We start from the raw sequence: 27,361 nt of genomic DNA, 5'->3' as shown, positions 1-27,361 counted from the left end.
CAGGCTTGGCAGAAGGGGAAGCATCTTAAAAGATAAATAAAGCATTGGCATCACTCCGTTGTACCTCACAGAATCCTAGCACCCCAAGGGTCCCCAAAGGTCATCCAGTCCAACCCCCCGCAATGCAGGAGACCTCTGCCCGTTTTGTTCCCTCTTGTCGCCTAAGCAGAGAATTTTGCACTTGCCTCCGTTCCATTTCCATCCGACTTGATGAACCAAAATGGTTCTTGCAAAGGCTGCAGTTCTCTCTCTGAGACGCCGGTGCTGAAACCCACAAATCATGCGCAGTGGATACAAAGGAACAAATTCTTTATTATTTAAAAGCTTCTCTACGAATCACTCAGCACCGAACGACAAAGACACGGCAGCCATGGAGGAAGAGGAGGAGGAGGAGGGAGGGGGGAGTTTGGGTCGCACTCTCCACCCCCCACCCCCCAAAGATGGGTGACCAGGTGGACCTGGGTGCAAGGGAGGGTTTGTGGGTGCCCCAAAGGAGGACGTGTGAAAACAAGACGCTGGAAGGGGAGAACAACAGAGCCGTGGTGAAAATAGGAAAAAACACAAACCTGCAGCCCAGAAACAGCAGCTGCCTTGTCATCTGGCTGCCCCCTCTGAAGTGGGGCTGGCACAAAAAAGCAAGGGGGGGCCAGGCATGCAGCACTCAGGCACCTCTGCCTTTGTGCCCCCACTCCACAGAACAGCACCCCTTTTGTCTCTTCTGCAGAGAACGAGCCCCTGCTCCCCCCTCAGCCTGGGAATTGCTATGTGCTCCTTGTAGGAACCCCAAAGGTCATCCAGCCCAACCCCACGCGATGCAGGCACCACAACCAAAGCATCTTTGACAGTCTGCTGCTCAACATCTGTTTAAAGACCCCCAAGGAAGGAGAGCCCATGGTGGCCAGACTGAGGGGTCGGGGGCATTTGGACGCTGGGCTCAGCACATGGTGGGTGAGGGTCGGTCCCGACAGGTTTGCTTGGAGCAGGCACATCCTGGCAAAAGGGCAGGATCAGGACCAAGCCAGGACTGGCACCAGCCGAGACTCCCAGGGCCCCTCGCCAGCCACAACACACCCACCTTGGCAGACCCCCAGAGCGGCTGGGCAGGGGGTCAAGCCCAAAATAAAATGCCCCAGCCTACACAGACTGGAAACATGAGAAGCCCACAGAGCGATGAAATCTACAGGCTGGGCTGTTGCATTTGGGGGACGCCAATACAGAGGGGCAGCTGCTGCAGACAAGTGCCAGGCGTGGTTTCCGTCTGAAAGTGGCATTGCCACCCAGTGGTGAGACCTTACCCAGGGCAGACAGGCAGCATGGAAGGAGGGTGGTGAGCAGGGCTGCCACTGCTGTTGTGCTGGCAGGAGAATAATCCTTGCATGGTCCGGGGGGGGGGGGGGTTGTGGCCCTGGCAGCCCCCTGCCAAAGTCCCCCAGAAGTTTGGCATCAGAAGTTTGCAAGTGCAGTGCAGAGGTGCAGAGCAAAGTGGAACCCGGGATTTGGCAGCTGGCCTCTTATCACTGAATCACAGGGTTGGCAGGGACCCCAGGCAGGCATCTAGACCCACCCCTACAGGGCAGGAATCGGAGCTAATGGATTCCTGACAGATGTCCGTCCAACCTCTGCTTAAAGACCTCTGAGGGAGGAGAGTCCACCACCTTTGGCTAAGTCTCTCTCTCTCTCTGTGTCCCTTTTGGCTTTTCTTACATCCACCAGAGGCCTGGCTAGCGAGGAGCATGAGAACATAAGGAGAGCCTGCCGGATCAGGCCATTGGGCTACAGCCCAGCATCCTGTTCTCATGAGAAGGGGAGCCTTTTGCCACCGCAGGGCTCCTCCTCACACCCTCTAAGGGGTCCCACGGACAGCAGGAAGAGGCAGAGAGCAAGACCCTCTTCAGCGGCTGCCTTGGGTCTCAGCCTGCCAGAGGGCAGACAGGAACGCAGACAGCCTGTGGGGCTGGCCAGGGGGCAGGTCTCCATCTCCATCTCAACGGGGGGGGGGGAGTGCCCGCCACAACCCACACTCCTGCAGAGATAGATAGGAAAGTCAGGGCGGTGGGACAGGGCTTGTCGACAGAGGGGGGTCTGTGGCCTCTTTGGCCTTGGCAGAGGAAGAGGGCAGGGAGGGAACACGGGCGACACAGCTGGCAGCCTGGAGACAGGTAGATCTGCAAGGAGCTCCACTCCATAGCAAACCAGGTGAGCACCGCAGCCCCCAGACCCAGGTCTCTCTGCAGCCTCCATCTGTCCAGTGAAGGGGGGGGATTTGCTGCTCATGTGGCCATAAATGGCCTTGCAAAGGGGCATGAAGGCAGGACGCCTGAAGGGCACCATGAGAGAGAGAGAGAGAGAGAAAGGAAGGAAGGAAGGAAGGAAGGAAGGAAGGAAGGAAGGAAGGAAGGAAGGAAGGAGGCAGGCAGGCATTGGAGCCGACTCCTAGGGGCCAAGGTCCCTTTGGGGCCCCAATAAAAAATTTGAGGGGGCCACGGCCCCCCCAAGGTTAATGGGCATTGCTCTTCAAATAGTGTGCATGTGCCATGACTTGTGATCAATTATGTGAGGTGGGGCTTAGTTGGGTCCCCCAATATTTTGTTCAAGTTGGCACCCCTGGAGGGAGGGAGGGAGGGGGAGACACACAGAGAGAGATTTTGGAGCATCTGACCAATCCACTGGGCTCCTCCTCCCCTTCCAAGTCTTAGTCCAGGAGGGGCCCTGTGTGCTTGGGGAGGGGGTGTCCTTCATTCTCCAGCATCCGATGATTGGCGTGAGCGACGTGAGGGGAGACCTTGCCACCTTCCAGCCTGGGGGGGTCTCAGCAGCCGCAGGAGGAGGAAGAGGAGGAGGTCGGTGGGGCAAAACACACTCAAAAGGTGGCCAGAGACTGGTGGCGCTGGTGGTGGTGCGAGTCAGACCTGCCCCCTTGGCCAGTCGTGAAGGAGGCCCACCCTCTGTGGGATGGGGGGCGATGGGGGGACACAGGTCAGTCCGCTGGCTCAGGGGCTGGCCAGCCAGGCTGGAAACCCCCACTTAGGTGTTACGCACCCCCAGAGACTGCTCCAACTCCTGACGACGCTGCTGGATCTGAAAGGGCAAAAGGAGAGAGTTGGGGGGCGATGGAAGGGTCTTCGCCCTCCCAGCCCAGCTCAGCCTGCCTCCAACTTTGTTTTTGTACTGTTTTGGGGGGGACAGGAGGCGGGTGTGGAGGACTCCCTGGCCCTGAATGGGGTAACTGTGCCCCTGAAGGACCAGCTGCACAGCCTGGGAGTCATTCTGGACTTAATAATAATAATAATAATAATAATAATAATAATAATAATAATAAATTTTATTTATATCCCGCCCTCCCCAGCCGAAGCCGGGCTCAGGGAGGCTAACAACAATCAAATAATCAAACAATCAAATAATCCAACATTCTAAAAACATTTCATTATAAAAATTAATTAATTACAGCTGTCCATGGAGGTGCAGGTCGATTCTGTGTCCAGGGCGGCTGTTTATCAGCTCCACCTGGTATGCAGGATGAGACCCTCCTTGCCCATGACTGTCTCGCTATAGTGGTACATGCTCTGGTTATCTCTTGCTTGGACTACTGCAATGCGCTCTATGTGGGGCTCCCTTTGAAGGTGACCCGGAAATTGCAACTAATCCAGAATGCAGCAGCTAGATTGGTGACTGGGAGCGGCCGCCGAGACCACATAACACTGGTCTTGAAAGACTTACATTGGCTCCCAGTACGTTTCCGAACACAATTCAAAGTGTTGGTGCTGACCTTTAAAGCCCTAAACGGCCTCGGTCCAGTATATCTGAAGGAGCATCTCCACCCCCATCATCCAGCCCTAAGGTCAAGCTCCGAGGGCCTTCTGGCGGTTCCCTCACTGCAAGAAGCCAAGTTACAGGGAACCAGGCAGAGGGCCTTCTTGGTAGTGGCACCCGCCCTGTGGAAAGCCCTCCCACCAGAAGTCAAAGAGAAGAACAACTACTAGACTTTTAGAAGACATCTGAAGGCAGCCCTCTTTAGGGAAGCTTTTAATGTTTAACAGACCATTGTATTTTAATACTCTGTTGGAAGCCACCCAGAGTTGCTGGGGAAACCCCACCAGATGGGCGGGGTATAAATAATAAATTCTATTCTATTCTCTTACCTTGCAGTAGAAGTACCTGCTCACAGCCTCCTGGGACCACGGCTCGTGGTAAAACTCTGCCCTCCGCTCCTCCTCGGGATTCCCCACCACGTCGGTCATCACCTACCATGCAGAGGGGACAATGTGCCATCAGAGTAGCCCCACCAGCTCCAGGCCTTCTGCCGCGTTCTGCACCAAGGGCAGTTTGCAGACAGCATGTACTGGAAGCCCCTCAGAGAGTGAGTTGGAGAAGTCCATCACGGGGCATTTGGGTTGGTCCCAACAAAGGCAGTGCCATTGCCTGACTAGGACCAACGTGATAGGCGCGGATGAGATTGTGCGTGGCATGGAGAAAACTGAGGAGATTTCACCCCTCCCATATCCAAGAATCTGCTGATGTTCTCTGCTGATTCTCCAGAGAGGAGGGGGCGGTTTCTGCTCTCTACTTATTTCGCTCCAGCCTCACATCAAAGAGAGAGAGAGACTGAGTGTTAGAGAGAGATCGAGTGTATAGATAAGGTTGCTACTAAGAGCAGCTGCAGACACTCAGTGCAGTTCAGCATTTTTCGTTTAGGCCTCATTTAGCTCTGTACATAGTTGTGTATTATAGTTGTAGACAGAATAAAGAAGATATTCTACAGAGCTGCTCTCCGAGTTGTTTATGCTCTGCTATACTCTGCTGTGCGACGACTGTCTTCTTGTGGAAGTGAATCCGGTGCTCACAACTCTAAGCTGTGAGTCCACAGCACTTTCACCTGTTCCTGTGCAGAAGGTGGTCTCTGGAAGTGCTACCCAGCTCGCCTGGCCCAGTCGGGGCTGAAGTGGGTGAGTCCAGTTGGTGGCACTGGCTCAAGGGCGATGCTTGAGTTTTCCTCCCTCTCTCCTAACGCTGGAACTTGCGGACATCCAACAAAGCCGATTGTTGGGAGGTTCAGGGCAGGGGAAAAGAAGTACTTCCTCATGCAGTGCAGACTGTGGAACTCCCTCCCACTGGATGCAGTGGTGTCCACAAATTTGGATGGCTTTTAAAGAGGGCTGGAGGAGGAGGCAGCTATTGATGGCTCCTGGCCACCATGGCTACACTCTGCTGCCAAACCTTTTAGACTCCGCACTATGCTGCCATTTCGCTGGCTGGTGAGCCATAGGTTCCAATCCATCCTTCTGAACAGCCACTGGGAGCAAGGACCCCGTGGGATCCTTTTGCAGTGACTTCGAGGTATTTTAACATGTAAAAACAGCCACAGACACTGTCTTCTCACCCTCCCAATAAGACCCCATTGCAGGAGCCCCACCTGCCCTTTTGTGCACTTAGGACCCCCCCAATAGACCCACCTTGAGATCCCTGCTCTGGGATCGGAGGAGATCTTGGATGTACCCTTTGGGGTCTTTGGAGAAGCTGAGCATAAAATCCCTCTGTATCTTCAGCTGGTTGATGGACTCGATTGTCTCGTGAATCTGAGCAGGGAAGGAAAATAAGAGGCTCGTTTCTCCTTGTGGGATTTGCACCCGGTCCCCAAAGGGAGCCCTTCAGTCTTCACACCAGACTGCAGACACACGCCTGTAAAGCCATCCTGTGATTTATCTGCGATGGAAGGGGGTCAGACTAGATGACCCTTGGGTCCCTTCCACACCTACAGTTCTACAATGCTCCCAGTGGTACTGATCCCCTCAGCTGTAGCTGGCCATAGTTCCTCCAAATGGAAAGCCCCTGAGCCTCTTAACTTAAGTTCCCCTACCACTTGCCCCAGCACCCCAGGCCCCCAGTCTGCCTCTGCTCCCCACCCCTAAGCACCTTGTTGTCCAGGGCTGTGATCTCCTGCTGGTTTGCTGTTGAGAGGAGGAAGCTGCTCATCTGCCCCTTCAAGGGGTCCTCCACTTCCACATCGATGTCGTAGCAGGCGGTCTTCTTCTGGTCATTGGGGTCCACACTAGGAGGGGAGCCAGGGGGGTCAGTCCTCTGAACAAGGTGAGGCAATGCTCCCAGAAGGAGGCACCTTGTAGCCTGGTACGCAGGATGAGACCCTCGCTGCCCACAAACTGACTCTCCAGAGTGCTGCATGCTCTGGTTATCTCTTGCTTGGACTACTGCAATGCACTCTATGTGGGGCTACCTTTGGAGGTGACCCGGAAACTACAACTAATCCAGAATGCTGCAGCTAGACTGCTGACTGGTAGCAGCCGCCAGGACCACATAACACTGGTCCTGAAAGACCTACATTGGCTCCCAGTACCATTCCATGCACAATTCAAAGTGTTGGTGCTGACCTTGAAAGCCCTAAACGGCCTTGTCCCAAAATATCTAAAGGAGCGTCTCCACCCCCATCGTTCTACCCAGACACTGAGGTCCAGCTCTGAGGGCCTTCTGGCAGTTCCCTCAATGCAAGAAGCAAAATCACAGGAAACCAGGTGGAGGGCCTTCTCGGTGGTGGCACCCGCCCTGTAGAACGCCCTCCCACCAGATGTCAAGGAAATAAACAGCTCTCTGACATCTGAAGGCAGCCCTGTTTAGGGAGGTTTTTAATGATTGATGCTTTATTGTGTTTTTAATATTCTGTTGGGAGCTGCCCAAAGTGACTGGGGAGGCCTGGCCAGATGGGTGGGGTATAAGTAATAAATTATTATTATTATTATTATTATTATTATTATTATTATTATTATTATTATTATTACCACCTACTTTTCTGACTGGTGCAGAATGGTCTACCTTCACTGGCAGAGGTTTGGGGCCCCTCCCAGCCCTAGAGGCCTTCTGCATGCAGCTCCTTGTGGCTTTGGGGTCACAGCACTGCCACTATTTCTCAGTGAGCACAAAAAGAGCCTCCGGCCAGGATGGTCACAGGGAGTTGGCCTTCACCTGGCCCTCGGCGTCCTCTCCCTGGACCCCACACACTCATCCCCCTGCCTGCTGAACTGATATAGACCTCTTGCGGGGCAGGCACTCCATGAGCCTCACATCTCCTCCTTGCAAAGTCGGGACCCTTCCTCCACGTTGTGCTCACTGAGAAGGCCCACAGGGGGCACAAGGGAATCTGAGTCCTGCCCACGGCCCCTGAAGGAGTTACTGCACCCCAGGAGGAGGGGAGGCAGGGCTTCCCCCCACCCCACTCAAGCAGCCCAGAAGGCCAGGGGACCATCAGGATTGCAGGGGGTTGGACTAGATGACCCTTGGGACCCCTTCCAAGTTTACGCTTCTCCCCGCAGGAGGACAAGGTGGGGCCGCCTGACCTGATGATGTGGTTGATGACAATAGGATCCGGCGGCAGCAACAAGTTCGTCAGCCTCTGTGGGATTTCGGAAAACTTTAGCCGCGGGCAGTCAAAGATCTGAAACCATAAAGGGGGGGGGGAGCGGCTGGGTGTCAGGAGGTGGGTGGCCCTCAAAGCAAACCCCAGCCCCCCCAGATGCTGCAGTGCCCCCACCCACCCCCGATCCAAGGTAAAGGAGCTTCTCCTGCAAGAGAGCCCTTCATTGGCTCCCAGGACGTTTCCGAGCACAATTCCAAGTGTTGGTGCTGACCTTGAAAGCCCTCAACGGCCTCTGTCAGTATATCTGAAGGAGCGTCTCCACCCCCATCATTCTGCCCGGACACTGAGGTCCAGCTCCGAGGGCCTTCTGGCAGTTCCCTCATTGCGAGAAGTGAGGTTACAGGGAACCAGGCAGAGGGCCTTCTCGGTGGTGGCACCCACCCTGTGGAATGCCCTCCCACCAGAAGTCAAAGAGAAGAACAACTACCAGACTTTAAGAAGACATCTGAAGGCAGCCCTGTTTAGGGAAGCTTTTAATGTTTGATGCATTACTGTATTTTAATATTTTGTTGGAAGCAGCCCAGAGTGGCTGGGAAAGCCCAGCCAGATGGACAGGGTATAAATAATATATTATTATTATTATTATTATTATTATTATTATTATTATTATTATTATTATTTTATTATTATTATTATTATTATTATTATTATTATTATTATTATCTCAGAAGAGAAAGGAGCAGAGAACAGAACAGGGGCCACCCTAGTCGGAAGGCCTGCTTCCAGCAATGGGAGATGGTGGCCCCACGCAGCCCAGCCAAGGTTGGAGGCCGGGGAAGGGGCTTCAATTCATGTCCAATGCCCCCCTCTCACCCCCCCACAAGAGTTGTTTGACCATGGGGCAGACACCCTCGGAAGGAGGTGGGTTCTCCTTTGTTGGAAGCTTTTAAGCAGAGGTTAGATGGCCATCTGTCCTGGGTGCTTCAGCTGAGATTCCTGCATTGCAGGGGGTGGGCTAGACTAGAGGACCCTTGGGGGTCCCTGCCAAATCTACCATTCTACAATTCACGTGCTCCAAGGAAGGGCCTGGCACTCCCTGGCTGGGGCCGGGTGAGATAGTGTCCCAAACCGGCTTGAAGTCCATATTGTGACATCGGTTTCACAGTTTTCAACTGGCTTTATATTGCAAATCATGATGCGTTATGCAAAAAGCACAATGTGGGAAAAACCGTGAAGCCATAGCTCCATCCATATTTCAGACATTGTGATATATCAGTACAGTGGCACCTTGGTTCTCGAACTCAATCCGTTCTGGAAGTCCATTTGACTTCCAAAACGTTTGCATACCAAGGCGCGGCTTCTGATTAGCTGACTGGCCCCGGAAACAATGTCGACAGCCGAAACGGACATTCGGCTTCCGAAAAATGTTTGCAAACCGGAACACACACTTCTGGGTTTGCAGCTTTCAGGAGCCAATTTGTTCATCAGCTAAGTCGTTGGGGAACCAAGTTACCACTGTATACTGCAGTGTTGTTTTTTAATCATTTTTTATTTATTTTCCAATCAAGACAGCCAATCGACATGTCCACATCATAATCTTATTAAAAACAAAAAACTAAAATAAAAAAGAAAGAGCAAATTGTAATCCAAATTTTAATTATTAATTTTTCTAGGCTCCCCATAGTCTGGACCTCTGAAGCATATCTCCAAATCTTCAGTTCCGCCTCCGCTCATGGTTTTCATATTTTCCACATCCCAATCTTAACGCTTTAAAGTTCTCCATCCCTGGCTCTATGATTCTCAGTCATGTCAAAAATCATATATCCTTTCGTCCGTCGAATACAGCTTTATTTGTGTATGGCAAATAGACAGTTGAAAAATTGCATACTGCAGTGTTTAGGAAAAGGTAAAGGGACCCCTGACCATTAGGTCCAGTCATGGCACTCATCTCGCTTTATTGGCTGAGGGAGCCGGCGTACAGCTTCCAGGTCATGTGGCCAGCATGACTAAGCCACTTCTGGCGAACCAGAGCAGCGCACGGAAACGCCGTTTACCTTCCCGCCGGAGCGGTCCCTATTTATCTACTTGCACTTAGACATGCTTTCGAACTGCTAGGTTGGCAGGAGCAGGGACCGAGCAATGGGAGCTCACCCCGTCGCGGGGATTCGAACCGCCAACCTTCAGATCGGCAAGTCCTAGGCTCTGTGGTTTAGACCACAGCGCCACCTGCGTTCCACATACTGCAGTGTTTAGCTGGTGATATATCATGAAGTTGAAAACCTGACATTGCCCAGCCCCATTCCTGGCCCCTGGGGATAACCCAAGATGCTCTAGAAGGGCCCCCCCACTCTCCCTTGAACTCCAGAAGGACAGGAGATGCAGGAACGTTGGCAGACACCTCTTTTCCCACCCAGTCCCCCATTCATTCTTTCTCAGTCTAGGTCCCTCCTTCCAGCGCCCCCCCCCCAGGCCCTCTAGGGCAGCTGCTGGGTGGCTCACAGCTTCCGCCCTGCCAGCCCCTCCTGGAAGGGGCGAGGTGAGGAGAACGGACTCACCTGCTGGAAATACTTGTCGCAGTTGATGTACTCCTTGTCGTGGGAGTCCTGCAGCTTGTTGGTCTTGATGTACTGCCAGAGGGCTTGGATGATGGCCGAGCGCGTCTGCGTGTGGATCCCCAAGAGGCGGGCGAGGCGGGGGTCCAGCTTGAACTGGGGGGGCTGCAGGAGAAAGAGGGGCCAGGAAGCACCGGCGGGTGAGAGGCTGGCTTGGGGGTTTGCCTCGAAGCCGGCCGGGTCCGCTCCCTCAAGCCCTGGGGTGCTGGTCTCTGGTCCCATGTGCCCAGAAACGCCCCCCCCTCCATTGCCACTGACCTGGTAGTCCAGCATGAGCAGGAGGGTGCAGCGCACGCTGACGTCCCCCGGCCTCTTCACCTGGAAGCCGTCCGTCTCCTGGGTGGTGGGGGTCCTGTGCCACTGAGAAGGAGAAGCAAAGCGCAGCTCAGGGCCAAGGATGGTGCTCTCAGCAAGGCTCACCCATGCAAAAAGACATTGTGGACACCTCCAGACGGATGCAACACGGTAGAAGTTTAGGAAAGTGTGTGTGGCACGAGGAAAAGTGGACAGAGAGAGAAGTTCTCCTCCCTTCCTCGTAACTGGAACTCGTGGTCGTCCACTGAAGGTGAAAGTTGGACCATTCAGGACAGATCAAAGGAAGGACTTATTCACGAGGCACAGAGTTAAACTGTGGAACTCCCTGGTAAAAATTTAAATTGGTTGTATTTTGCATGAAAATTTACTTTAGCAATTGCATTTCTCCCAGGTTTCCATTATTTGTGAACGTCAACCTGATCTGCTATGAAGGGTAGTCTATCAAAGAGTTCATCACTTGTTTGCAAAGTCATCCAGAACACCTGTAAGATAGTGTTGTGACTTGCCAGTTAAAGTATCTCTGCACGAGGATTCTGTCAGTTTGACCATGCTGAATAAAAGCAAGCAAAAAACCAACAACACAAAACTGTGGAACTCCCTGCCACAATAATCCCAGCTGCTGGGAATCCCTGGAGGGGAGAGGGCTGCTCTTGTGCTTGGGTTTCCCATAATGGGCATCTGGTTGGCTGCTATGAGGACAGAATGCGAGGCTGGACAGGTCCCCATTGGCCTAATCCTGCAAGCTCTTTTTAGGGCACGACATTCTTACGATGTGTCTAAACTGGGCAAATGGGCAGAAAAGGGGCAAATGCAATTCAATGCCAACAAGGGCAAAGTGATCTTTGTCTGGGCAAAAAACAAAAATCTCAATTTCACGCATATACGGTCCTGGGGTCTGAACTGGCAGGGACTGACCAGGAAACAGACCTTGGTTCTGAGTGGATAGCTTGACGGAGATTTCGACCCAGTGTGCAGCAGCTGTGGAAAAAGGTGAATCCCATGCTGGGCGTCATTAGGAAAGGGATGGAAATAAACCGCCAATATCATAACACCATTATGCAAATCTCTGGTGGGGCCACATGCAGTGCTGGTGCCCTCGCCTCAAAAAGGGTGTCCTACAGCCGGAAAAGATTTGGAAAAGGGCAACAGAGATGCGCGAGGGGATGGGGGCAACTCTCCCAGGAGGAAGAGTTGCAACATTTGGGGCTTCCTAGCTTAGAGGAGATGGAAGGAAGCCGTGGCGTGGAAGAGATGTCTGGAATTATGCACAGCCTGGAGAAACGGAGGAGAGAGGAAAGGTTTTCTCCCTCTTCCATGAGACTGGAACTTGTGGGTGTTGGACGACCAAGATGGATGTTGGGAGATTCAGGAAAGGGCTTCTTCAAGCGGCAAAGAGTTCAACTGTGGAACTCACTCCCACAAGAGATGGCGACAATGGCAGCCACCAACTTGGAGGGCATTAAGGGGGGCCAATCCATGGAGGAGGAGAAGGAGGAGGCTGCCAAGGGCTCCTAGTTATGAGAGATGCCTCCAGGGTCAGAGGCAAACATGACTCTGAACGGCAGTGGCTGGGAATCCTGAGCTTCCCCTTGGAGCGTCTGGTCGGCCACTGGGAGGCCAGGACACTGGACTGGGTGGGATCCTTTGGCCTGGTCCAGCTGGCTCTCCTGCTGCTCTTCTGTGCATACTAAGAGGGCTTGAGAAGGTACCATCCCTGTCTGAATGGCCACAGGCAGCATCACTGGTGGGACTGGAGGGACAACCTGGGAGATGGGATGCAGCAATGGGATGCAGGGACGGGGAGGTGCTCCCTCTGCCTTGCCCAGGCAGGGCCTGCTTCCTACTTGGGACCGAGGGCACCACTCACCTCCACCAGGTGATTGTCTGGTCCATACAGGTCCTTGTCCAGTTCGATGACCAAACTCTTGAAGAAAGAGGAAAACTTCCTTTTCTGCTTGCTGAGCTGTAGAATCGGGAGGGAGAGATGTCAGAGCACGAGGAACGAGGAGCCGAAAGGGTCTCAACTCTAGGCCAACAAGAATCACACAACTGCAGAGTTGGGAGGGACCCTGAGGGTCATCCAGTCCACCCCCTGCAAGAGCAAGGGATGAGGCCCCAGAGAGGAAAGAGGTGGCTCCCAGTCCCACAGAGAGGGTTGGGAACAACATCCAGGCCCCACTGAGCTCTGAGGCCAGCACCAGATGCTATTGGGGGACTCCTTCTCCCCCATATCATGTCTGCCCCCTTTAGCATGGGACATTTCCCCAGATATTTTCCTTTTCTCGGACCCCCTCCTCCCCCTTCTTCTGGCCCTGCCTCCCTCATCCTTCAAGCAAGCTCCACACACGCACTGCTGCAAGGGATCGTGGCCTTGCTTGGCCCAGGACCCTGGCCCCTCCCCTTCTCTCCCCCCCCATTGGGGTTTTTTCACTCCAGGAGTGAACCAGGAGGCCTCTGGGCCAACTGCCTTGGCTCTCCAAGGGGAACTGAGGCCCACAGCAGGTGCCTCTTGCAGCCCTGGTTTCCCTCATCCTCTGCCCCTCAGCTGCTTTCCCCAAAAGCTGCCCCACCTGGCCAGGTGGCTCGCCCAACTTCTCTCCCAGCCCCACAGAGAGATGTGAAAGCAGGTAAGTCCACCTGCCCGGAGCTTACATCGTCCAGCAGTTTGCCTTCCACCCGCAGCTCCCAGGAGGCGATGCTGCCGTCTGAGTCATCTGCATCCGATTTGGCCGGGTTGAAGGTGTTGGAGATGTAAAGGCGCAGCTTCCGCTTTTGCTGTTGGAGGGAGGAGAATCTGAGCTGGGGGGAGGCAAGGAAGGAGGGAGGCTCCTGCTCAATGGGGCACCTCAGGAGGAGTGGGGCCAGGCGCCTCCTCCCCGCCCCTTCCTGCCTGCTCAGATGACGGAGCGAGCCAGCAGTAAATCACACTGAGCAAGTTGGAGTTAACTCTTTATTAGCAATACCAGGATCTGCACAGGAGTGCCAGGCCTCAGGAGCACAGCAGCTCAGCTCTGGCAAGTCTTGCTCCCATGAAGCAGCTGCCAAGTCCCCAGCTCCCTACAGCCATCTAAGACCCCTCTTCTCTGGGGGTTTCCCCAAGCAACTGGAGACTGTTGCATGAAGCCAACCTCTCCTTCGTCCTCTTCACTCCTCTCCTGGTTCTAGGAGACAGACTGGAAGGAGAGTTTGTCGTAGCAGGAGGGGGAGACACCCACGCCTCTTTGTGGGATGTAACGTCACTAAAGCAGTCAGACACACAGGAGAATGTTGCTCCAGCCAGGAGGACTTCCTGTCATACCTGGTCTGGAGCATCCTCCCCCTGCATGTGACCAGGTAGATGGATGTGACCCTGGCAGACACTACAAAAGGGTTAGTCATGCAGCCATCTCTCTCTGTTGATCCCTCCTCTTCATTTTGCCTTTGGCTGTCTTCTGGCTCTCAGCCAGCAGCACATGGGCTCATCCCTCACAGAGGATGAGCCCACACTTTTCTCTGTAACTACGAGCCAAAGCCTGCCTTCAGGACCATACTGTGAACTGAATGTAAGTAAACCTTATCATTACTTTCAAAAGAAGACTGTTGTGTCATTTTTGTTTTTAAGAGGGAACTAAAGGGGATTTACCAGGAACAATCCAATCTGGACAAGCCTGACTGGTTCTAATGAATCCATCAACCAGCAACAAGGAAATGTGCTCTGCTACTATCTCACTAGTGTGAGTGAGGAAGGATAATATTTAATCAATATATCCTCTCCTACTATCCTCAACGTTCTCACACTCTTCACTAGCCAGACTCCTCTCCTGCCTCAGCTTCTGCCTCTGAGTCTGAACTTCTCTCTGCTACAGATTCTCCCTCCTCACTAAACCCTGTTGCCTCTTCAGCTTCCGCCTCCTCCTCTTCCCAATCTTCTCCGTCTGACCATTCATTGTCGCCCCACCACCACTCCCTGGGCTCTGAGCCTTCTTCCCTGGTGGGTTCCCCAGCTGGTCCCCACCCCCCCACTCATTCCTCGGCGTCCAGCCAGTACACAACATCAGAGGGGACTGCGCTGGGCTCTTCTCCAGCATCAGGGAGGCCCATCTGCTCCTACCTTCATGGGCCTCTTCAGGGCCTCCTGGATGTCCACTCGCTTCCGCATGATGGTCTGGTCCAGCTTCCGCTCGAACGCCAGCAGGTCCATGTAGGCCTGAGACTCTGGCACCAGCTCCCGGATCTGGGAAGAGAGCAGAGCGTCGTAGAGGGACCCCCTTGGCTTGCAGGAGGTCTCTGCTTCAACCCCTCTCCTCTCGGGGGGAATGTCAGGGAGCAGGCCTGGGCAAGGACCCTGGAGGGCTGCTGCAAGTCAGAGCTGGGTTAGGTGGAGCCTTGGCCAGGCTCAGGAGGAAGCAGCTTCCTTCGTGCAGAGGAAGAGTTTCCCTTCCAGAGGGTGAAGCAGAGCCAGAAGCAAGGAGGTGGAAGATGCCCCCCAATACAGAGGGGGACATTTATGCATAGGTTTATTTGCTTTCTTGGTTGCTTAATACAAAAGAAAAAAAGCCTCTAAGTGACCTGCAAAATATTAACACCGCAAGGCTTTGTCAAGGGATTCTGGAAGAAGCATGGACAAACTTAATGATATTTGGAATGTGTTTATTGAAACCACAGCAACAAATATTGGAGGGAAACAATAAGATTATCCATTTACATAAATACTATAGAGTTCTGTAACCTTGATTGTTTTGTTGTTGTTGTTTTCCTCTGCCTTTATTTTTTTTTTTATGCAACCTTTTTCTTTTCCCCTTTTCTTATTTATTTTAACTCACTGGAATACTTTCACTTAAATATAAATATTTTCCAAAGGGGGGAAGGAAGCCCTTCCACCACGTAACGGGAGGGAGGGGAAAGGTGCAGCAAGAGAAGAAGGACTGCTTCCCTTTAACTTGACACACGCAGAACACGGGGAGGGCAGTGCTCAGGTGAGCGAAAGGCCTCCCACCTGGGAGACAGGCAGGTAGACAGACACCCACCTGCTCACAGCGGAGAAGCCAAAGGCCTGCCTAACCAGTGGGCTCCTAGCATCATTCAATTGGAAGGGACCCCTGACCCCCCGCAAGGGAGTTCTTGCTGTGCTGGCTCCAGGTCACCCACAACAAGGAGCCGGCAGAGTTTCCTTCAGACGGGGAGGAGAGCCAGGGTCCAATGAGGAAGCAAAACGGGAAAGAAAGAAACTCACCCTCTGTGGGAGAATCTTGTCGGCCATCTTCCTCCTCTTGGCGCTGCAGGTTTGTTGAAGGGGAGGGAAGACACATGTTACCAAGGCAACTAGCCCAGGTCACCGGCTAAATTATCCTCTGCTGGAGGGCCTTGTCTCCCCACCCACCCTGAGTCTCAGGAGGCTGGCTCTGCTTCCCAGGACGTACCGGTACCTGCCCACCCCCTCGGCCAGGAGGGTCCTTGTGGTGGAAGCCAGGCCTTTTCCCACCCCAGGTTGCCCTGACTGAAGAGAGGGCACAGGACCACTTGTCTGCCAAGGGTGGCACAGACACAGCCTGGCAGGTGCCTCAGTTGCTGAGCTGCCACACAAGGGGCTGCGAAGGGGCCCCCATCCACACCTCTCCAAATCAGGGCCTTTGCTGACCCTGGAAGCATGCAGCTTGGCTCACTTGCCTCAATCCCCACCCTCAAGTTGCAGTTGAACCCTGGCATTGCCGGAGGTTGGACTAGATGACCCATGGGTCCCTTCCTGAATCTGCCAGCACAATCCTAGCAGAGGCCTCACAACTGGCAGCATCGTAGAGTCAGAGAATGGCAGCGTCATCTAGTTCAACACCCGGCAATACAGAAATCGCAGCGAGAGCTTCCCTGGCAGAGAGCAGCAGCCATGTCTAACCATCCCTCAGCCCCGTCCCCTAAATAAAAACATAATGGCAGCTAAACCCAGGAGGGGACGGGCCACGCAGGTCTCCTATGGGGGCAGCTGGTACTGAGGAACGGTCTCCTCATTAGCCCCCTCCCAGACCTCCGGAAATCCAGAGCAGTGGATTGGGACCAAGAAGGTGAGGGTGGCATGGGGGTGGCTCAGGAGTAGTCAGGGAGCTCCTTCCAGGAAGAAGGTGGGATTTGCAGGGCTGTCCATCTGCACATGCAAAGAGCCTGGGCAGAAACCCGCAAAATGCAAAACATGAGAGACCCCCTATGCAGATCTCCCTCTCTCCATTTGCCTCCTATAAAATGGAAGGGGAGGACTCTATTTTATTATTTATTTCATAGACTTAATTTTCCCCTACCTAAAATTTATTCACCGCTTGACTGAAAAGAAAAAAACCTCAAAGTGGTTTATAAAAGGAAAATATGAACTTATCAATACTTTCCCCCCTTTATTATATTCTTTATGATAAATTTAAAGAATAATAATGATGAAAAGGGCTGGTGCTGTGCTGTTTTCTATTGTAACTTATCTGTATGACTTTAATGGATTGTATAGTTTTAAATCTACCAATGTTTAATTGTTATTAATAATATTTCCCCTATGGTTTGAGCGGCTCTTATTTTTATTTTAAGCTGCCTGGAGTTCCTGTCAAGGAAAAGGTCAGGGATAAATTAGATATATGCAATTAGATAAATATTGAATTGTAATAAATAATAATAATAATAATAATAATAATAATAATAATAATAATAGACTTGGAGCACTGAGACTTTAACTCAGGCTTTAGTGTGAGGCATCATGGAGGTCAACAGGCAGCATAAGGAATGCTGTGCCACAAATGTATATATTTGTATATTTTGCACAAGGGTGTCACCAGAAATGGCTTAACACTTTGTGTTTATGCACTTAGGTTGTTGGGGCTGTTTTTTTTTTTTTTTTAAATATTGACTTTATTGCGCTCTTGCCAAATCGCTGCTTTTTGCCATTGTTTGAGTTCACTGCCATGCTCTGCGTTTTGCATATTTGTATTTCCAACGCTTTGCCTTCAGTGGTTCAGGATGCATGCTGTGAGCCACTTTGGGCACGGCTTGTTATGGAAAAGGGGCAGGTAAGTAAACTCACTCCATCCCTCCATAAATGCGGGTGTGTTTGCTTAACACCTTGCAGTTCGCAAGAAGTTCGGAGACCCTTGGAGAGTCTTCCAGTGTTGGGCTGCAGGCTGCCCCACCCTCTCTCTTCCCCTCAGGCCAAGTCCTCTCCCAAGGGGGGTCCAGGGGTCCAGCTCACTCACTCTCCCCCACCCATTGCCAGGGAGGAGGTCAAGCAAGTGGCCAGGCCTTTGCTGGGGGGGGGGGGCTTCTGCCTTCAGAGCTGCTCAACCGCAGGCTGTCTGCAGCTCCACAGGCACAGAGGCCAAGAGGAGGAGACCCCCTTCGCAGCCCAAGGCTGGCCAAGTACCCCCAAGAGACAGAAGGAAAAGCTGCAGGTGGCCCCTCAGACCCCAAGCCTCCGACCCCTAACTCCTATCCTGACAAGTAAATCAATATTAATATTTATATATTAATTTAAATCTCATTGTGCTTTATGTCGGAAACTTTACTGTTTATGCCTACTTTAGCAATCAGGCAAACCCTTCCCTGTCTGAGCCGCCTTGAGCGTGGTTTTAGCTCTGGAAAGGCGGCATACAGATCAAATCACAGCGGGGGTGACTATGCTCCGCCAGCTTCTCTGAGCGCCAAGGGCTCTGCGGAGGCGGGAATCGGCCGGACATATCCCCCCCCCCCACCAACCACCAGGGGGCCTCCTCCCCTGCGCGGAGCGGCGAGAGGACAGCTGCGCAACGCGAGTCGGATCCTGAAAGGGCGCCGGGAGGGATAGACGCGCTGCCACGGAGAGGGAGGCTGCGTCCTCCAGGTTGCTGAGCGGAAGCCTGCGGGTTCCAGGTCTACACGCGCGCACCTGGGGCGGAGGGCTGCCGGATCCTGCACCGCAGGGAAGGGGAAAGGGGCTCCACTCACCTCCTGGGCCGGTTCTGCGTGGCAGCGCCCGCCTGCTGCTGCTGCTGCGCTTGTTGCTGCGCCGCCTGCTGCTGCTGCGCCTGCTGGGGCGCTGCCCGCTTGCGCGTGGGCTCCATCACGGCCTGGGGCATCCCGGGGCGCACGGAAGGGCTCCCGACGTAGGGGGGGCCTGGGGGACCCATTGGAGCCCCCTGGTGGGGCATGCGAGCGCCTGATGGCATCCCAGGACGCTGGAGGGAGGGAAAGAGGAAAGGAGGGAAAGGCACAGATGAACGCTTGCTCCGGGACGTGGCAGCACGCAGATATGAGCCCGCGCAGGTCCTCTCCCCTGGCGGCGGAGGGGGGGGGGAGAGACAGGTATCCAGGCTCAGGGCAGCAAGGGGGGAGGCCCAACTTTCCTGGGTCAAAAGGACATGAGGTCATCTCCTGCCACAGCTGGAGGCAGGATGCGTCTGCAAGCAGGTTGCAGGAGGCGAGAGAGGTTGTGCTGGGGTCCCTAAAGCGAACCCAGTTGGGCCCTGAGAGAACAGGATGCTGGACTACATGGGCCCCTGCTTGATCCCTGGCTCTTCCTGTGTCCTTATCTAGGTGCCCCAAACAGGCCCTGAGCCCCACAGCCTCTTCCCTCCTTGCCCTTCCCATCAGCTGGTACCCAGGAGCATTCTTGTCTCTGATCCTGGGGGTAAGCCTTGGCGACTCATAACCAACGACAGCCCTCTGCTCCTCCATGAATTTAATCCTCTTTTAAAGCAATGGCTGGCTCCTGAGGCAGTGAGTTCCACAGTTTTACGCTGAGCTGTGCTAAGGACTTTCTTTTATCCATCCGGAATCTTCCAACATTCAGCTTCAGAAGTTCAAGTGTTAGGAGAGGGAACTTCCCTGTCTCCACTATCTCCATGCCAGGCACAGTTTTATAAACTTCTATCATGTCATTTCTTGTTTGCCTTTTCCACAAACTAAAAGCAAGCCCAAATGTGGCAACCTTCCCCTTTGGTCATTCTGGCTGCCCTTTTCTGAACACTTTTCCAACCCCACAATATCCTTTTTAAGGTGAGGCAACCAGAACTATTTACATTATTCCAAATGTGGCTTCGCCATAGATTTCTATAATGGCCTCATGGTATTGGCATTTTATTTTCAATTCCTTTCCTACTGATCCCTAGCATGGAATTCGCCTTTTCCCACAGCTGCCACAGGCTGGGCTGACCGCTTCATCAAGCTCTCTTCAGTGACCTCAAGGCCCCATTCCTGGTCATTGACAGTGTCCAGGGCGGCTGTCTACCAGCTCCATCTGGTACGCAGGATGTGACCCTCCCTGCCCACAAACTGACTCTCCAGAGTGGTGCATGCTCTGGTTATCTCCTGCTTGGACTACTGCAATGCGCTCTACGTGGGGCTACCTTTGAAGGTGACCCAGAAACTACAAGTAATCCAGAATGTGGCAGCCAGACTGGTGACTGGGAGTGGCCGCCAAGACCACATAACACCAGTCTTGAAAGACCTACATTGGCTCCCAGTACATTTCCGAGCACAATTCAAAGTGTTGCTGCTGACCTTTAAAGCCCTAAACGACCTCAGCCCAGTAGACCTGAAGGAGCATCTCCACCCCCATTGTTCACCCTGGACCTGGAGGTTCAGCTCTGAGGGCCTTCTGGCAGTTCCCTCCCTGTGAGGTTACAGGGAACCAGGCAAAGGGCCTTCTCGGTGATGGCGCCCCCCCCTGTGGAACACCCTCCCATCAGATGTCAAGGAAATAAACAACTATCTGACTTTTAGAAGACATCTGAAGGCAGCCCTGTTTAGGGAAGCTTTTAATGTTTAACAGACTATTGTGTTTTAATATTCTGTTGGAAGCCGCCCAGAGTGTCTGGGGAAACCCAGCCAGAAGGGCAGGGTATTAATAATAATAATAATAATAATAATAATAATAATAATAATAGGGATTATTATTTTTAGGACATGGGGACGTAGTAGCAACCCTTGATGTTCTGACTGTTGAAGAGGTCGGTGGCCCCATGGCTGACCCACAGAGTGTGGGTGAGCCTGCAGTTTAAGAACTTCCGCAGTGGATTCAAACCAAGGAAGTCTTCCCAAGAGCAAGACCCTGTCAGCGCATAACTCCTCTGCTCAGAGACCTGCACAGGTCACCCATTTGCTTCCAGGCCAAGTTCTGGGCGCTGCTATTAGGATATTGTAACCAGGGATATTTTTCAGCAGGAACTTGCCGGAACTCAGTTCCAGCATCTCTCAGGTGGGCACCATTGCCATGATAAGAGAATGGGGGAGGTGTTCTTGGTGAGTTCCGGCAGCTCTTTTTTATAGAAAAATAGCACTGTTTGTAACCAACGTACGGAGAGAGCCATGGGTGGGAGCTGAAAGGCAGACAGGGGGTCCTTTCATCCAAGGGCACCTGTTGCGGCCATAAGCCCAGCACCACAGGGGGGGGATGAGGCCCCTCCCAGCCAGCCAAACATCTCCACCCCCGGCAGCAACTGACCCTGCAAGCATGCCTCGCATTCAGGGCCACCTGCTGCTGTCTCTCTGGCCCCCAGGCCTCCCCCTCCCCCTGGAGACTCAGCTGCTGCCCGTCAGTCAGACCAAGAGGCCGCCGGCCAGTGAAGTATGGAAATCAAATCATGGCACACTTTCCCCCCAGCTCTTCACCTTTAAGGAAGACCTTCCTGTATCCCTTGGGGGGGGGGGACTCTTTCAGTTTGTTTAAGGTTTTCTCTATTTGGTCCCAGAACCTCTGCACAAAGGTGATGGGAGCAGACGCACAGGGGCTCCCCTGACTGCAAGGGAATGAATTGTTTTGAGCCAGTTTTGGTTCCAAAAAAATGAGAGGAAGCAGAAAGGATTTCTGTGGGGTGGGGGAGGCCAAGTCTAAAGGCCAGCGTGTGCTGAATGGAGCTGTCCCTCCCCCTGGTTTTCCAAAACCTGCACAAGAGGCGGATCAGATACTCGTGAAATCACAAAGCCGGAAGAGGCTGTGGAGATCATCTAATCCCTGCCCCACAGAAGAAGCTGCAATGCAGGAGGCAGCTGCCCCAGGCCTGACACCTGACCCGTCCTTCAGCCTCTGCTTAAATATCTCCAGCCCCAAACAGATCTCCTGCCTTGTCCTGCTACGGCCTGTCATTTTGGGAGTGACACTTTAAAAAAAAATTCTTCCATGAGGGGACTTTAAAATGCGTTTCTGTGTATGAGGAACTAAAATTTGCTATTATATTTATGATTTAACAACATTTAGCTTGGTAGTCTATGTTTGATGAAGAAGCACATCAAACTGCTTTCGGAAAGCCAAATAATTTTAATCTTACCTTCTGAAAATGTCAAGTAATGGTAAATATTAATATATACGGTAACTGCAAGCACTTGGCAACCATTTTTATGATTTCTATGCAAGGTTACACACATTTCACTTACCAGGCAAAACTAAGTTGTATTAATTTAATCACTATATTTTGATTTCCCAAATCAAGTTACGACTATTTAGCATCCTTCAGTTTTGGAATTTGAAAGCTGGAAAATCCAAAACACCCGACTGCCCTGCCTTTTGTCCTAGTCCCGCCCTCAGGAGCAGCATGCCTGTGCCATCTTCTGTGTGACTGCCAGCCCTTCCGGTATTGGAAATGCACCTCTGTCTCTCCCTTTAAGCTTCTGCTCACCACCCTGAACAGGAGGAGAGCCCTGTGGCTGGATCAGGCCCATCTAACCCAGCCCCCTGAAACTACAGCAATTGTGGGGAGGGGCAGAGGAAAGGGTGGCCATGCGCTGAGCCTCCCCTTCCTGGGAAGAGGGCAAAGTTCTTTCATTTACTTTAAATCTACACATAAGGGCCAAGAGGCAGCCATCAAGGGCTACACCAGGTGGGACCCAGCTGGACTTGGAACAGTGTCTGCCTGAGTAACAGAGGCTCTCCAGGCCAGAGGAGATCTTCCTTCTCTGGTGCAGGCAGGAACTGAGTTTCTAGGGACACCTCCATGGAAGTCCACGAGCAAGACCTGAACTGCTGCTGCTGCTGCTGCAGCTCCTTCTACCGTCCATCACAGGACTTGGTCTGCAGAGCTTCCACCATTCCAGTTGCTCTCCTTGACACACACTAGCTGGTCAATGCCTTCCTCAGAACTGGACACAGCTCTCCAGAAGTGACTCAGCCAGGACAGAGCCCTGAGCTCCCGTCAGTTGCCCTCACTTGTGTCTTGCGTTGTGTGTGTGTGTGCGCGCACTCCTACATGATCTGCTTTGAACCCAGCGCATTAGCAATGAATTCTGAGCACCACCCTTTTGACTTCCTTGGACAGTTTCTGTCTGTTGTGCTTCTGAAACACCCGCTGAGCTCCAGGGTCAGGAGCAGTAAGGCTGAAAGGCTGCCTTGCTGAGCCAGGCTCGGGTCCACTGAGCCTCGCGTGAGATTCCCAGCCAGGACCAGGAAGATACAACCACAATCAGGGCAGGAAGCCCTTCAAGGCTCGTTCTTCCCTTCTCCACCACAAACAACCCTCTCCCTGCCCCATTTTGCCAGGACGAAGAGCCCTCACCTCTTTCGCCTGCCCTTCCCCACTCGCGAACATTGCAGTCTTTCCCCGTTCCCTGTCCTCTCCAACCCTTTTGGAGTTGGGGGAACCAGAAACCCCACCTGCATTTCAGGTATTCCAAGTGAGCCAGATGCCCTAATCTAAGAAATTCAGCCATGGAGTCGAGAGGAGGGAATGAAGGACTGGGGGGGGGGCAGGGCAGCCACTTTTACCTTTGCACATGTCATTTCCATCTTGGTGATCATTTTTATGAAGAGCCTGGGCACTTTTTGTTGTTGTCTGCAGCTGCCCAGAAGGGAGGCTGAGATGCCTCAGTCAGCCAGGAGGTCAACTGTTCTTGCCTTGCGGGGGGGTCTCTTGCCCAAGTACTATCAGAAACATTGCACCCTGTTGTGCCAGTTGGGCAGGACTCTCCACACCACCTCCTCATGGAATCAAAGAACTGTAGACTTGGGAGGGACCCCCGAAGGTCATCTAGTTCAACCCCCTAAAATGCAGGAATCACAACTAAGGCATCCAGGTCAGATGGACATCCAGCCTCAGCTTAAAGGTAAAGGGACCCCTGACCATTAGGTCCTGTCGTGGCCGACTCTGGGGTTGCAGCACTCATCTCGCTCTATAGGCCGAGGGAGCTGGCGTAGAGCTTCTGGGTCATGTGGCCAGCAGGACTAAGCCGCTTCTGGCGAACCAGAGCAGCGCACGGAAATGCTGTTTACCTTCCCACTGGAGCGGTCCCTATTTATCTACTTGCACTTTGACGTGCTTTCAAACTGCTAGGTTGGCAGGAGCAGGGACCGAGCAACAGGAGCTCACCCTGTCACAGGGATTCGAACTGCCAACCTTCTGATCGACAAGTCCTAGGCTCTGTGGTTTAACCCACAGCGCCACCTGCGTCCCTTAGAGACCCTCAGCTTAGAGACCTCCAAAGAAGGAAAGCCCACCACCTTCAGAGGGGTGTCGTCCCCCTACCGGGAATCCCCTAGAAGCACCAGGGCTTGTGAGACCAACACTGACCCACCTACCTGATGTTCCAGGGAACCTGCAGAAGAGACCTCAGGACAGGAGAGCAGCCCCCTTGAACCCACAGCAAGGGAAAGGCTACAGAGAGGCTCCCTGAGGCCTCCAGGGGAAGATGCCTGGGGTGGAGACAGCAAGGCTTGCCGCCCTCTCTCACCCTCAACACTCGAACCCAGCAGCGTCACCCAATGAAGCCAAATGCTGGGAGACTCAGAAGGGCGTCTTCACACTCAGCAGTGCTGGGTTCAAGTGAGGCACAAGTGTTCAGGGCAGGGAGATTTCAGGCTTGCCAGAACCACTTGGGGTTTCTAGTTTGTTTGTTTTGCTAGAACTCCAAAGCCAGGCACCAAAGACAGAATTAAAGGACAGGGTGCCTCTGAGCATGTTCTAGGAATTTGTTTCCAGTGCCAGAACTGAACTGAGTTCACAGTCCTTCCACACAAAAGCCCACTTCTGCCTGGCTTTCTTCAGCAACATAAAAGGGAGGGGGGATTCTGCTGTTTGAAATACAGGATGTTGGCTTATACGGAGTCAGAACACTGGTCCATCTATTGCTCAGCAGTGTCAACACTGACAGGATTTCAGGCAAGTGGCTCTCCCCCCAACCCTACCTAGAGCTGTTGCTAGGGTTGAACCTGAAATATTCTGCAGACAAAGCAAGTGCTCTTAGAATCATAGAAGTATCCCAGGCCCTTGTGTTGGAAGGGACCCCAGGGGTCATCTACTTCAACCCCCTGCAATGCAGGAATCCTTTGTCCAACCTGGGACTTGAACCCACAACCCTGAGATTAAGAGGCTCATGCTCTACTGACTGAGCTATTACAGTGAGCTACGGCCCTTGACACCCGACTGCTGCTACTGGGAGTCAGAAACACGGGCCAATCGACTATAACTCACCCATAATTCTGCAAGGAGGCTTCTATCTACCACCTGCCCACCCCTGAACTCTGGAATTCACTGCTGCAGGAGGCAGTGGAGGCCACTAACCTGGGCAGATTTAAAAGGGTGTGTGTGAAGCAAATATCAGAGGGAGGGCAAGGCTCTTAATGCATCTCTTGCACTCAGGTCCTGCGCACAGGGGGGGGGGGCTGCACTCTGGGGCCCCTGCTTGGCCACTGAGAGAAGAGGACGTTGAGCTGGGTGGTCCTTTGGGCTGATCTCCAAAGAAGACTTTTTGAGGTGGTCACCCTGCCTGTCTGGGAAAGGGAGCTGCCAGGTTGTGCCACGGGGCAAGGAAACTATCTGGGGATGGTGGCCTGGTAGCCAGAGCAGCCAAGGTTTTTGCTCAGGGACCCTCCCAGACGGCAGCCAATGCTGGGGGCCACATCCTGCCTGGGGCTCTTTGGGAGAGGGAGCCAAGAGTGGCAGCAGGAGCCCACGTGGGGGAGGGGAGAGGCACACTTGGGATGCTAACCTACAGGCCAGAAACTCTGAAGGTCCAAAGTACTTGGAGGGGGCATCACCAACCCCTTGCCACCCACATGGCGCCCTTGATGGACAGGGGGCCAGTGGGCCGTTCGCCACACTCCTCCTCCCCCCTCCCGCGCCCAGGAGGGATCCCCAAGCCCCCTGCCCCTCTGAGCTGTCCCGCTCTGCCGGCCTCTTTCCCGAAAAAGGAGCGCCTTCAGACAATGGTGCCGGAGAGCCCTCGCGCCTAGCGACGTGAGAGAGCAGTGCCCAGGGTTGGCACGGGGGTCGTGCCACCCACGGGGGTCCAGCACAGCCCGCCTGAAGAAGAGGGCCTGGGATACCTCCGAAGCCCGGCCCCTCCCCCCCCCGCGCGCCTGCCCAAGTGGCCCCTCGCCGCTCCCTTGGGGTCCGCGGTGCGCACCTGTTTCCGAGCCAGGCCCGGACCCTGCGCACGTGCTGGGGGGAGGGGGCGTGTACCCCCCCCCCACGCGCGGGCCCGGGCGAGAGCTGCCCCCTCCCCCCCTCCCAGGCCGGCTTTCCCGCTCCTCGCCGGGCAGCCCGCAAACTTTCCCCACTCACCACCCCATGGACCAGAAACTCAAAAAGTTTGCTTTTCGTCGCCTTTCGCGCTCCGCCCGTGACTTCCTCCGCGGCCATCGGGGTCGGGTCTGCACTGCTCCGCCTCCCCTTCTCCTCCTCCTCCTCCTCCTCCTCCGTCGGTCCGTCTGTCTGCCTGCCTTCCTGCCTTCCTGGGCTCGCCGCCTTCCCTTCTGCCTCCGTCCTCCCTTTCTCCTCCTCCTCCTCCTCCTCCTCCGGCAACTCTGCCCGCGCGCTCCGTCTTTCTTCCCTCGGAGCCCCGCCGCGCGCTCCGCTCACACTTCTAATAGCTCCGCCGGCCGACGGGGGAGGGGGCCCGGCAGGGCTCCCGCGACGGCCCACGGCCGGATTCCTCCGCCGAAGCGCCGCGGCCGAGGCCGGCTGAGCCCCAGCGCCGCCCGCCGCCGCTCCTTGCCGCGTCCCCGCGCAGCCTCGCCCGGCGCTCCGCCTGCCCGTCCCCGGCGGCCGCGCACTGCCTCGCCGCCGCGCCCCTCCTCGCGCCGCTTCCAGGCCGCATCCCCCGGGACCCTCCAGGCGGCCCGGCTACCGAGGGAAGCGGAGGGAAGGAGCCCGCCTCCCCCCACCCGTCGGAGGCTGGACGGGGGCGGAGGAAGCGAGGAGGGGCGCGGGGAAGGCCGGGCGGCGCGGGAGACCCTCTTCCCCCAGTGCCCGCAAACCATGACACCGGGGAGACGGCGGGGGCCCCACACGGGATGTCGCGGGTCCTTCCCCGCCGCCCCCCACCCGCCCCACGTCGAGCTGCCCCTGCGAGGCCGGTCGGGGCTCCCTCCTCGCAGAGACGTCCGGCGGAGGCGTCACCGTCGCCTCGTCTTCCTCCCCCCCCCCCCGCCTGTCGGTCACTCTCCCGTCCTGCCCTGCGTGGCGCGGGCAGGGAATGAAGAGCCGCCGGCATCTCCCGGTGCGCGTCTCCCTGGCAACAGAGCCAGTGTTGCCAGGTAACGGGCAGGGCGTGGTACCCAGGAGAGACTCCTTCTGCACCCGGCGCAGCCCGATGCGGAGTCGTGAGGAGGGAGGGAGGGAGGGAGGACGAGCGGGGGGAGGCTTCCTCCCGATGCGTGATGGCGGAGCGGCGTGTTCACACGTGCAGACGAGGGCGCCCGGTTGCCCCCGGGTGTCCCCACTCCCGGCCAGGACAGGAGAGGCGGCGGGGAGGCGAGGGAGCCCCTCCCCCGCAGGCTCTTCACCGGGGGCGCGACCGCTGGATCCCCCTGCCCAACGGGCTGCGGTGGTGGGGAACCCCCCCGGGGGATCCCCGCCGCCCTCCTCGTCCTGCCCCCTATGGGAATGAGCGAGGGGAGGAAGGCCGAGAGGAAAGGACCGTGGCCCCTCCCCCCCCCCCAGAATCCCGGGGCTTCCCACTGACCGACCCCTCTTCTCCCCCCCCCCCCCCGTTACCGGGCTCCTCCCGGCGGGGAGGGGGCGCGTGGGGCGCATGCGCAGCGCTGCCTTTTTCCCCTCTCGCCGTGAAGGTCAGCCGAGCGGACTGAGGGAAAAGGGGCGGGTGTTAACTCCTTCCGCGCCGCCGAGCACAGCTCTCCCTCCCCGCCTCTCCGACAGCCGCC

General features: G+C 54.7%; 2 protein-coding genes across 5 annotated transcripts in view; both read right to left on the bottom strand.

Annotated features, from left to right (window-relative positions):
* The window catches only part of LOC310827696 (uncharacterized protein), a 751,453-nt gene that overhangs the window by 283,845 nt on the left and 440,247 nt on the right, over nt 1–27,361 (bottom strand). The window lies entirely within an intron of this gene.
* On the bottom strand, nt 293–27,361 carry SMARCD3 (SWI/SNF related BAF chromatin remodeling complex subunit D3). 4 transcript variants are annotated; one of them, XM_083704233.1, is made up of 14 exons: nt 27,195–27,330; nt 18,217–18,446; nt 15,503–15,545; nt 14,381–14,503; nt 12,943–13,065; nt 12,158–12,253; nt 11,218–11,268; nt 10,234–10,335; nt 9,919–10,080; nt 7,344–7,441; nt 5,911–6,046; nt 5,451–5,573; nt 4,140–4,241; nt 293–3,078 (listed from the first exon to the last, which is right to left on the bottom strand). In XM_083704233.1, the coding sequence occupies exons 1-14, from the start codon at nt 27,231–27,233 to the stop codon at nt 3,025–3,027; spliced, it is 1,482 nt and encodes a 493-aa protein (XP_083560359.1). In that variant the 5' UTR covers nt 27,234–27,330; the 3' UTR covers nt 293–3,024. The 4 variants fall into 4 exon arrangements, with proteins under 4 accessions (XP_083560359.1, XP_083560358.1, XP_083560361.1 ...); XM_083704232.1 differs by lacking the exon at nt 27,195–27,330 and adding an exon at nt 25,761–26,045; XM_083704235.1 differs by lacking the exon at nt 11,218–11,268 and having other exon boundaries at nt 27,195–27,361.

Source organism: Podarcis gaigeae, assembly GCF_964106915.1.
Source record: "Podarcis gaigeae genome assembly, chromosome: 12".
NCBI lineage: Eukaryota > Metazoa > Chordata > Lepidosauria > Squamata > Lacertidae > Podarcis > Podarcis gaigeae.
Note: the sequence above shows the minus strand (reverse complement) of the source record. Positions and strands in the feature narration are given on the sequence as shown.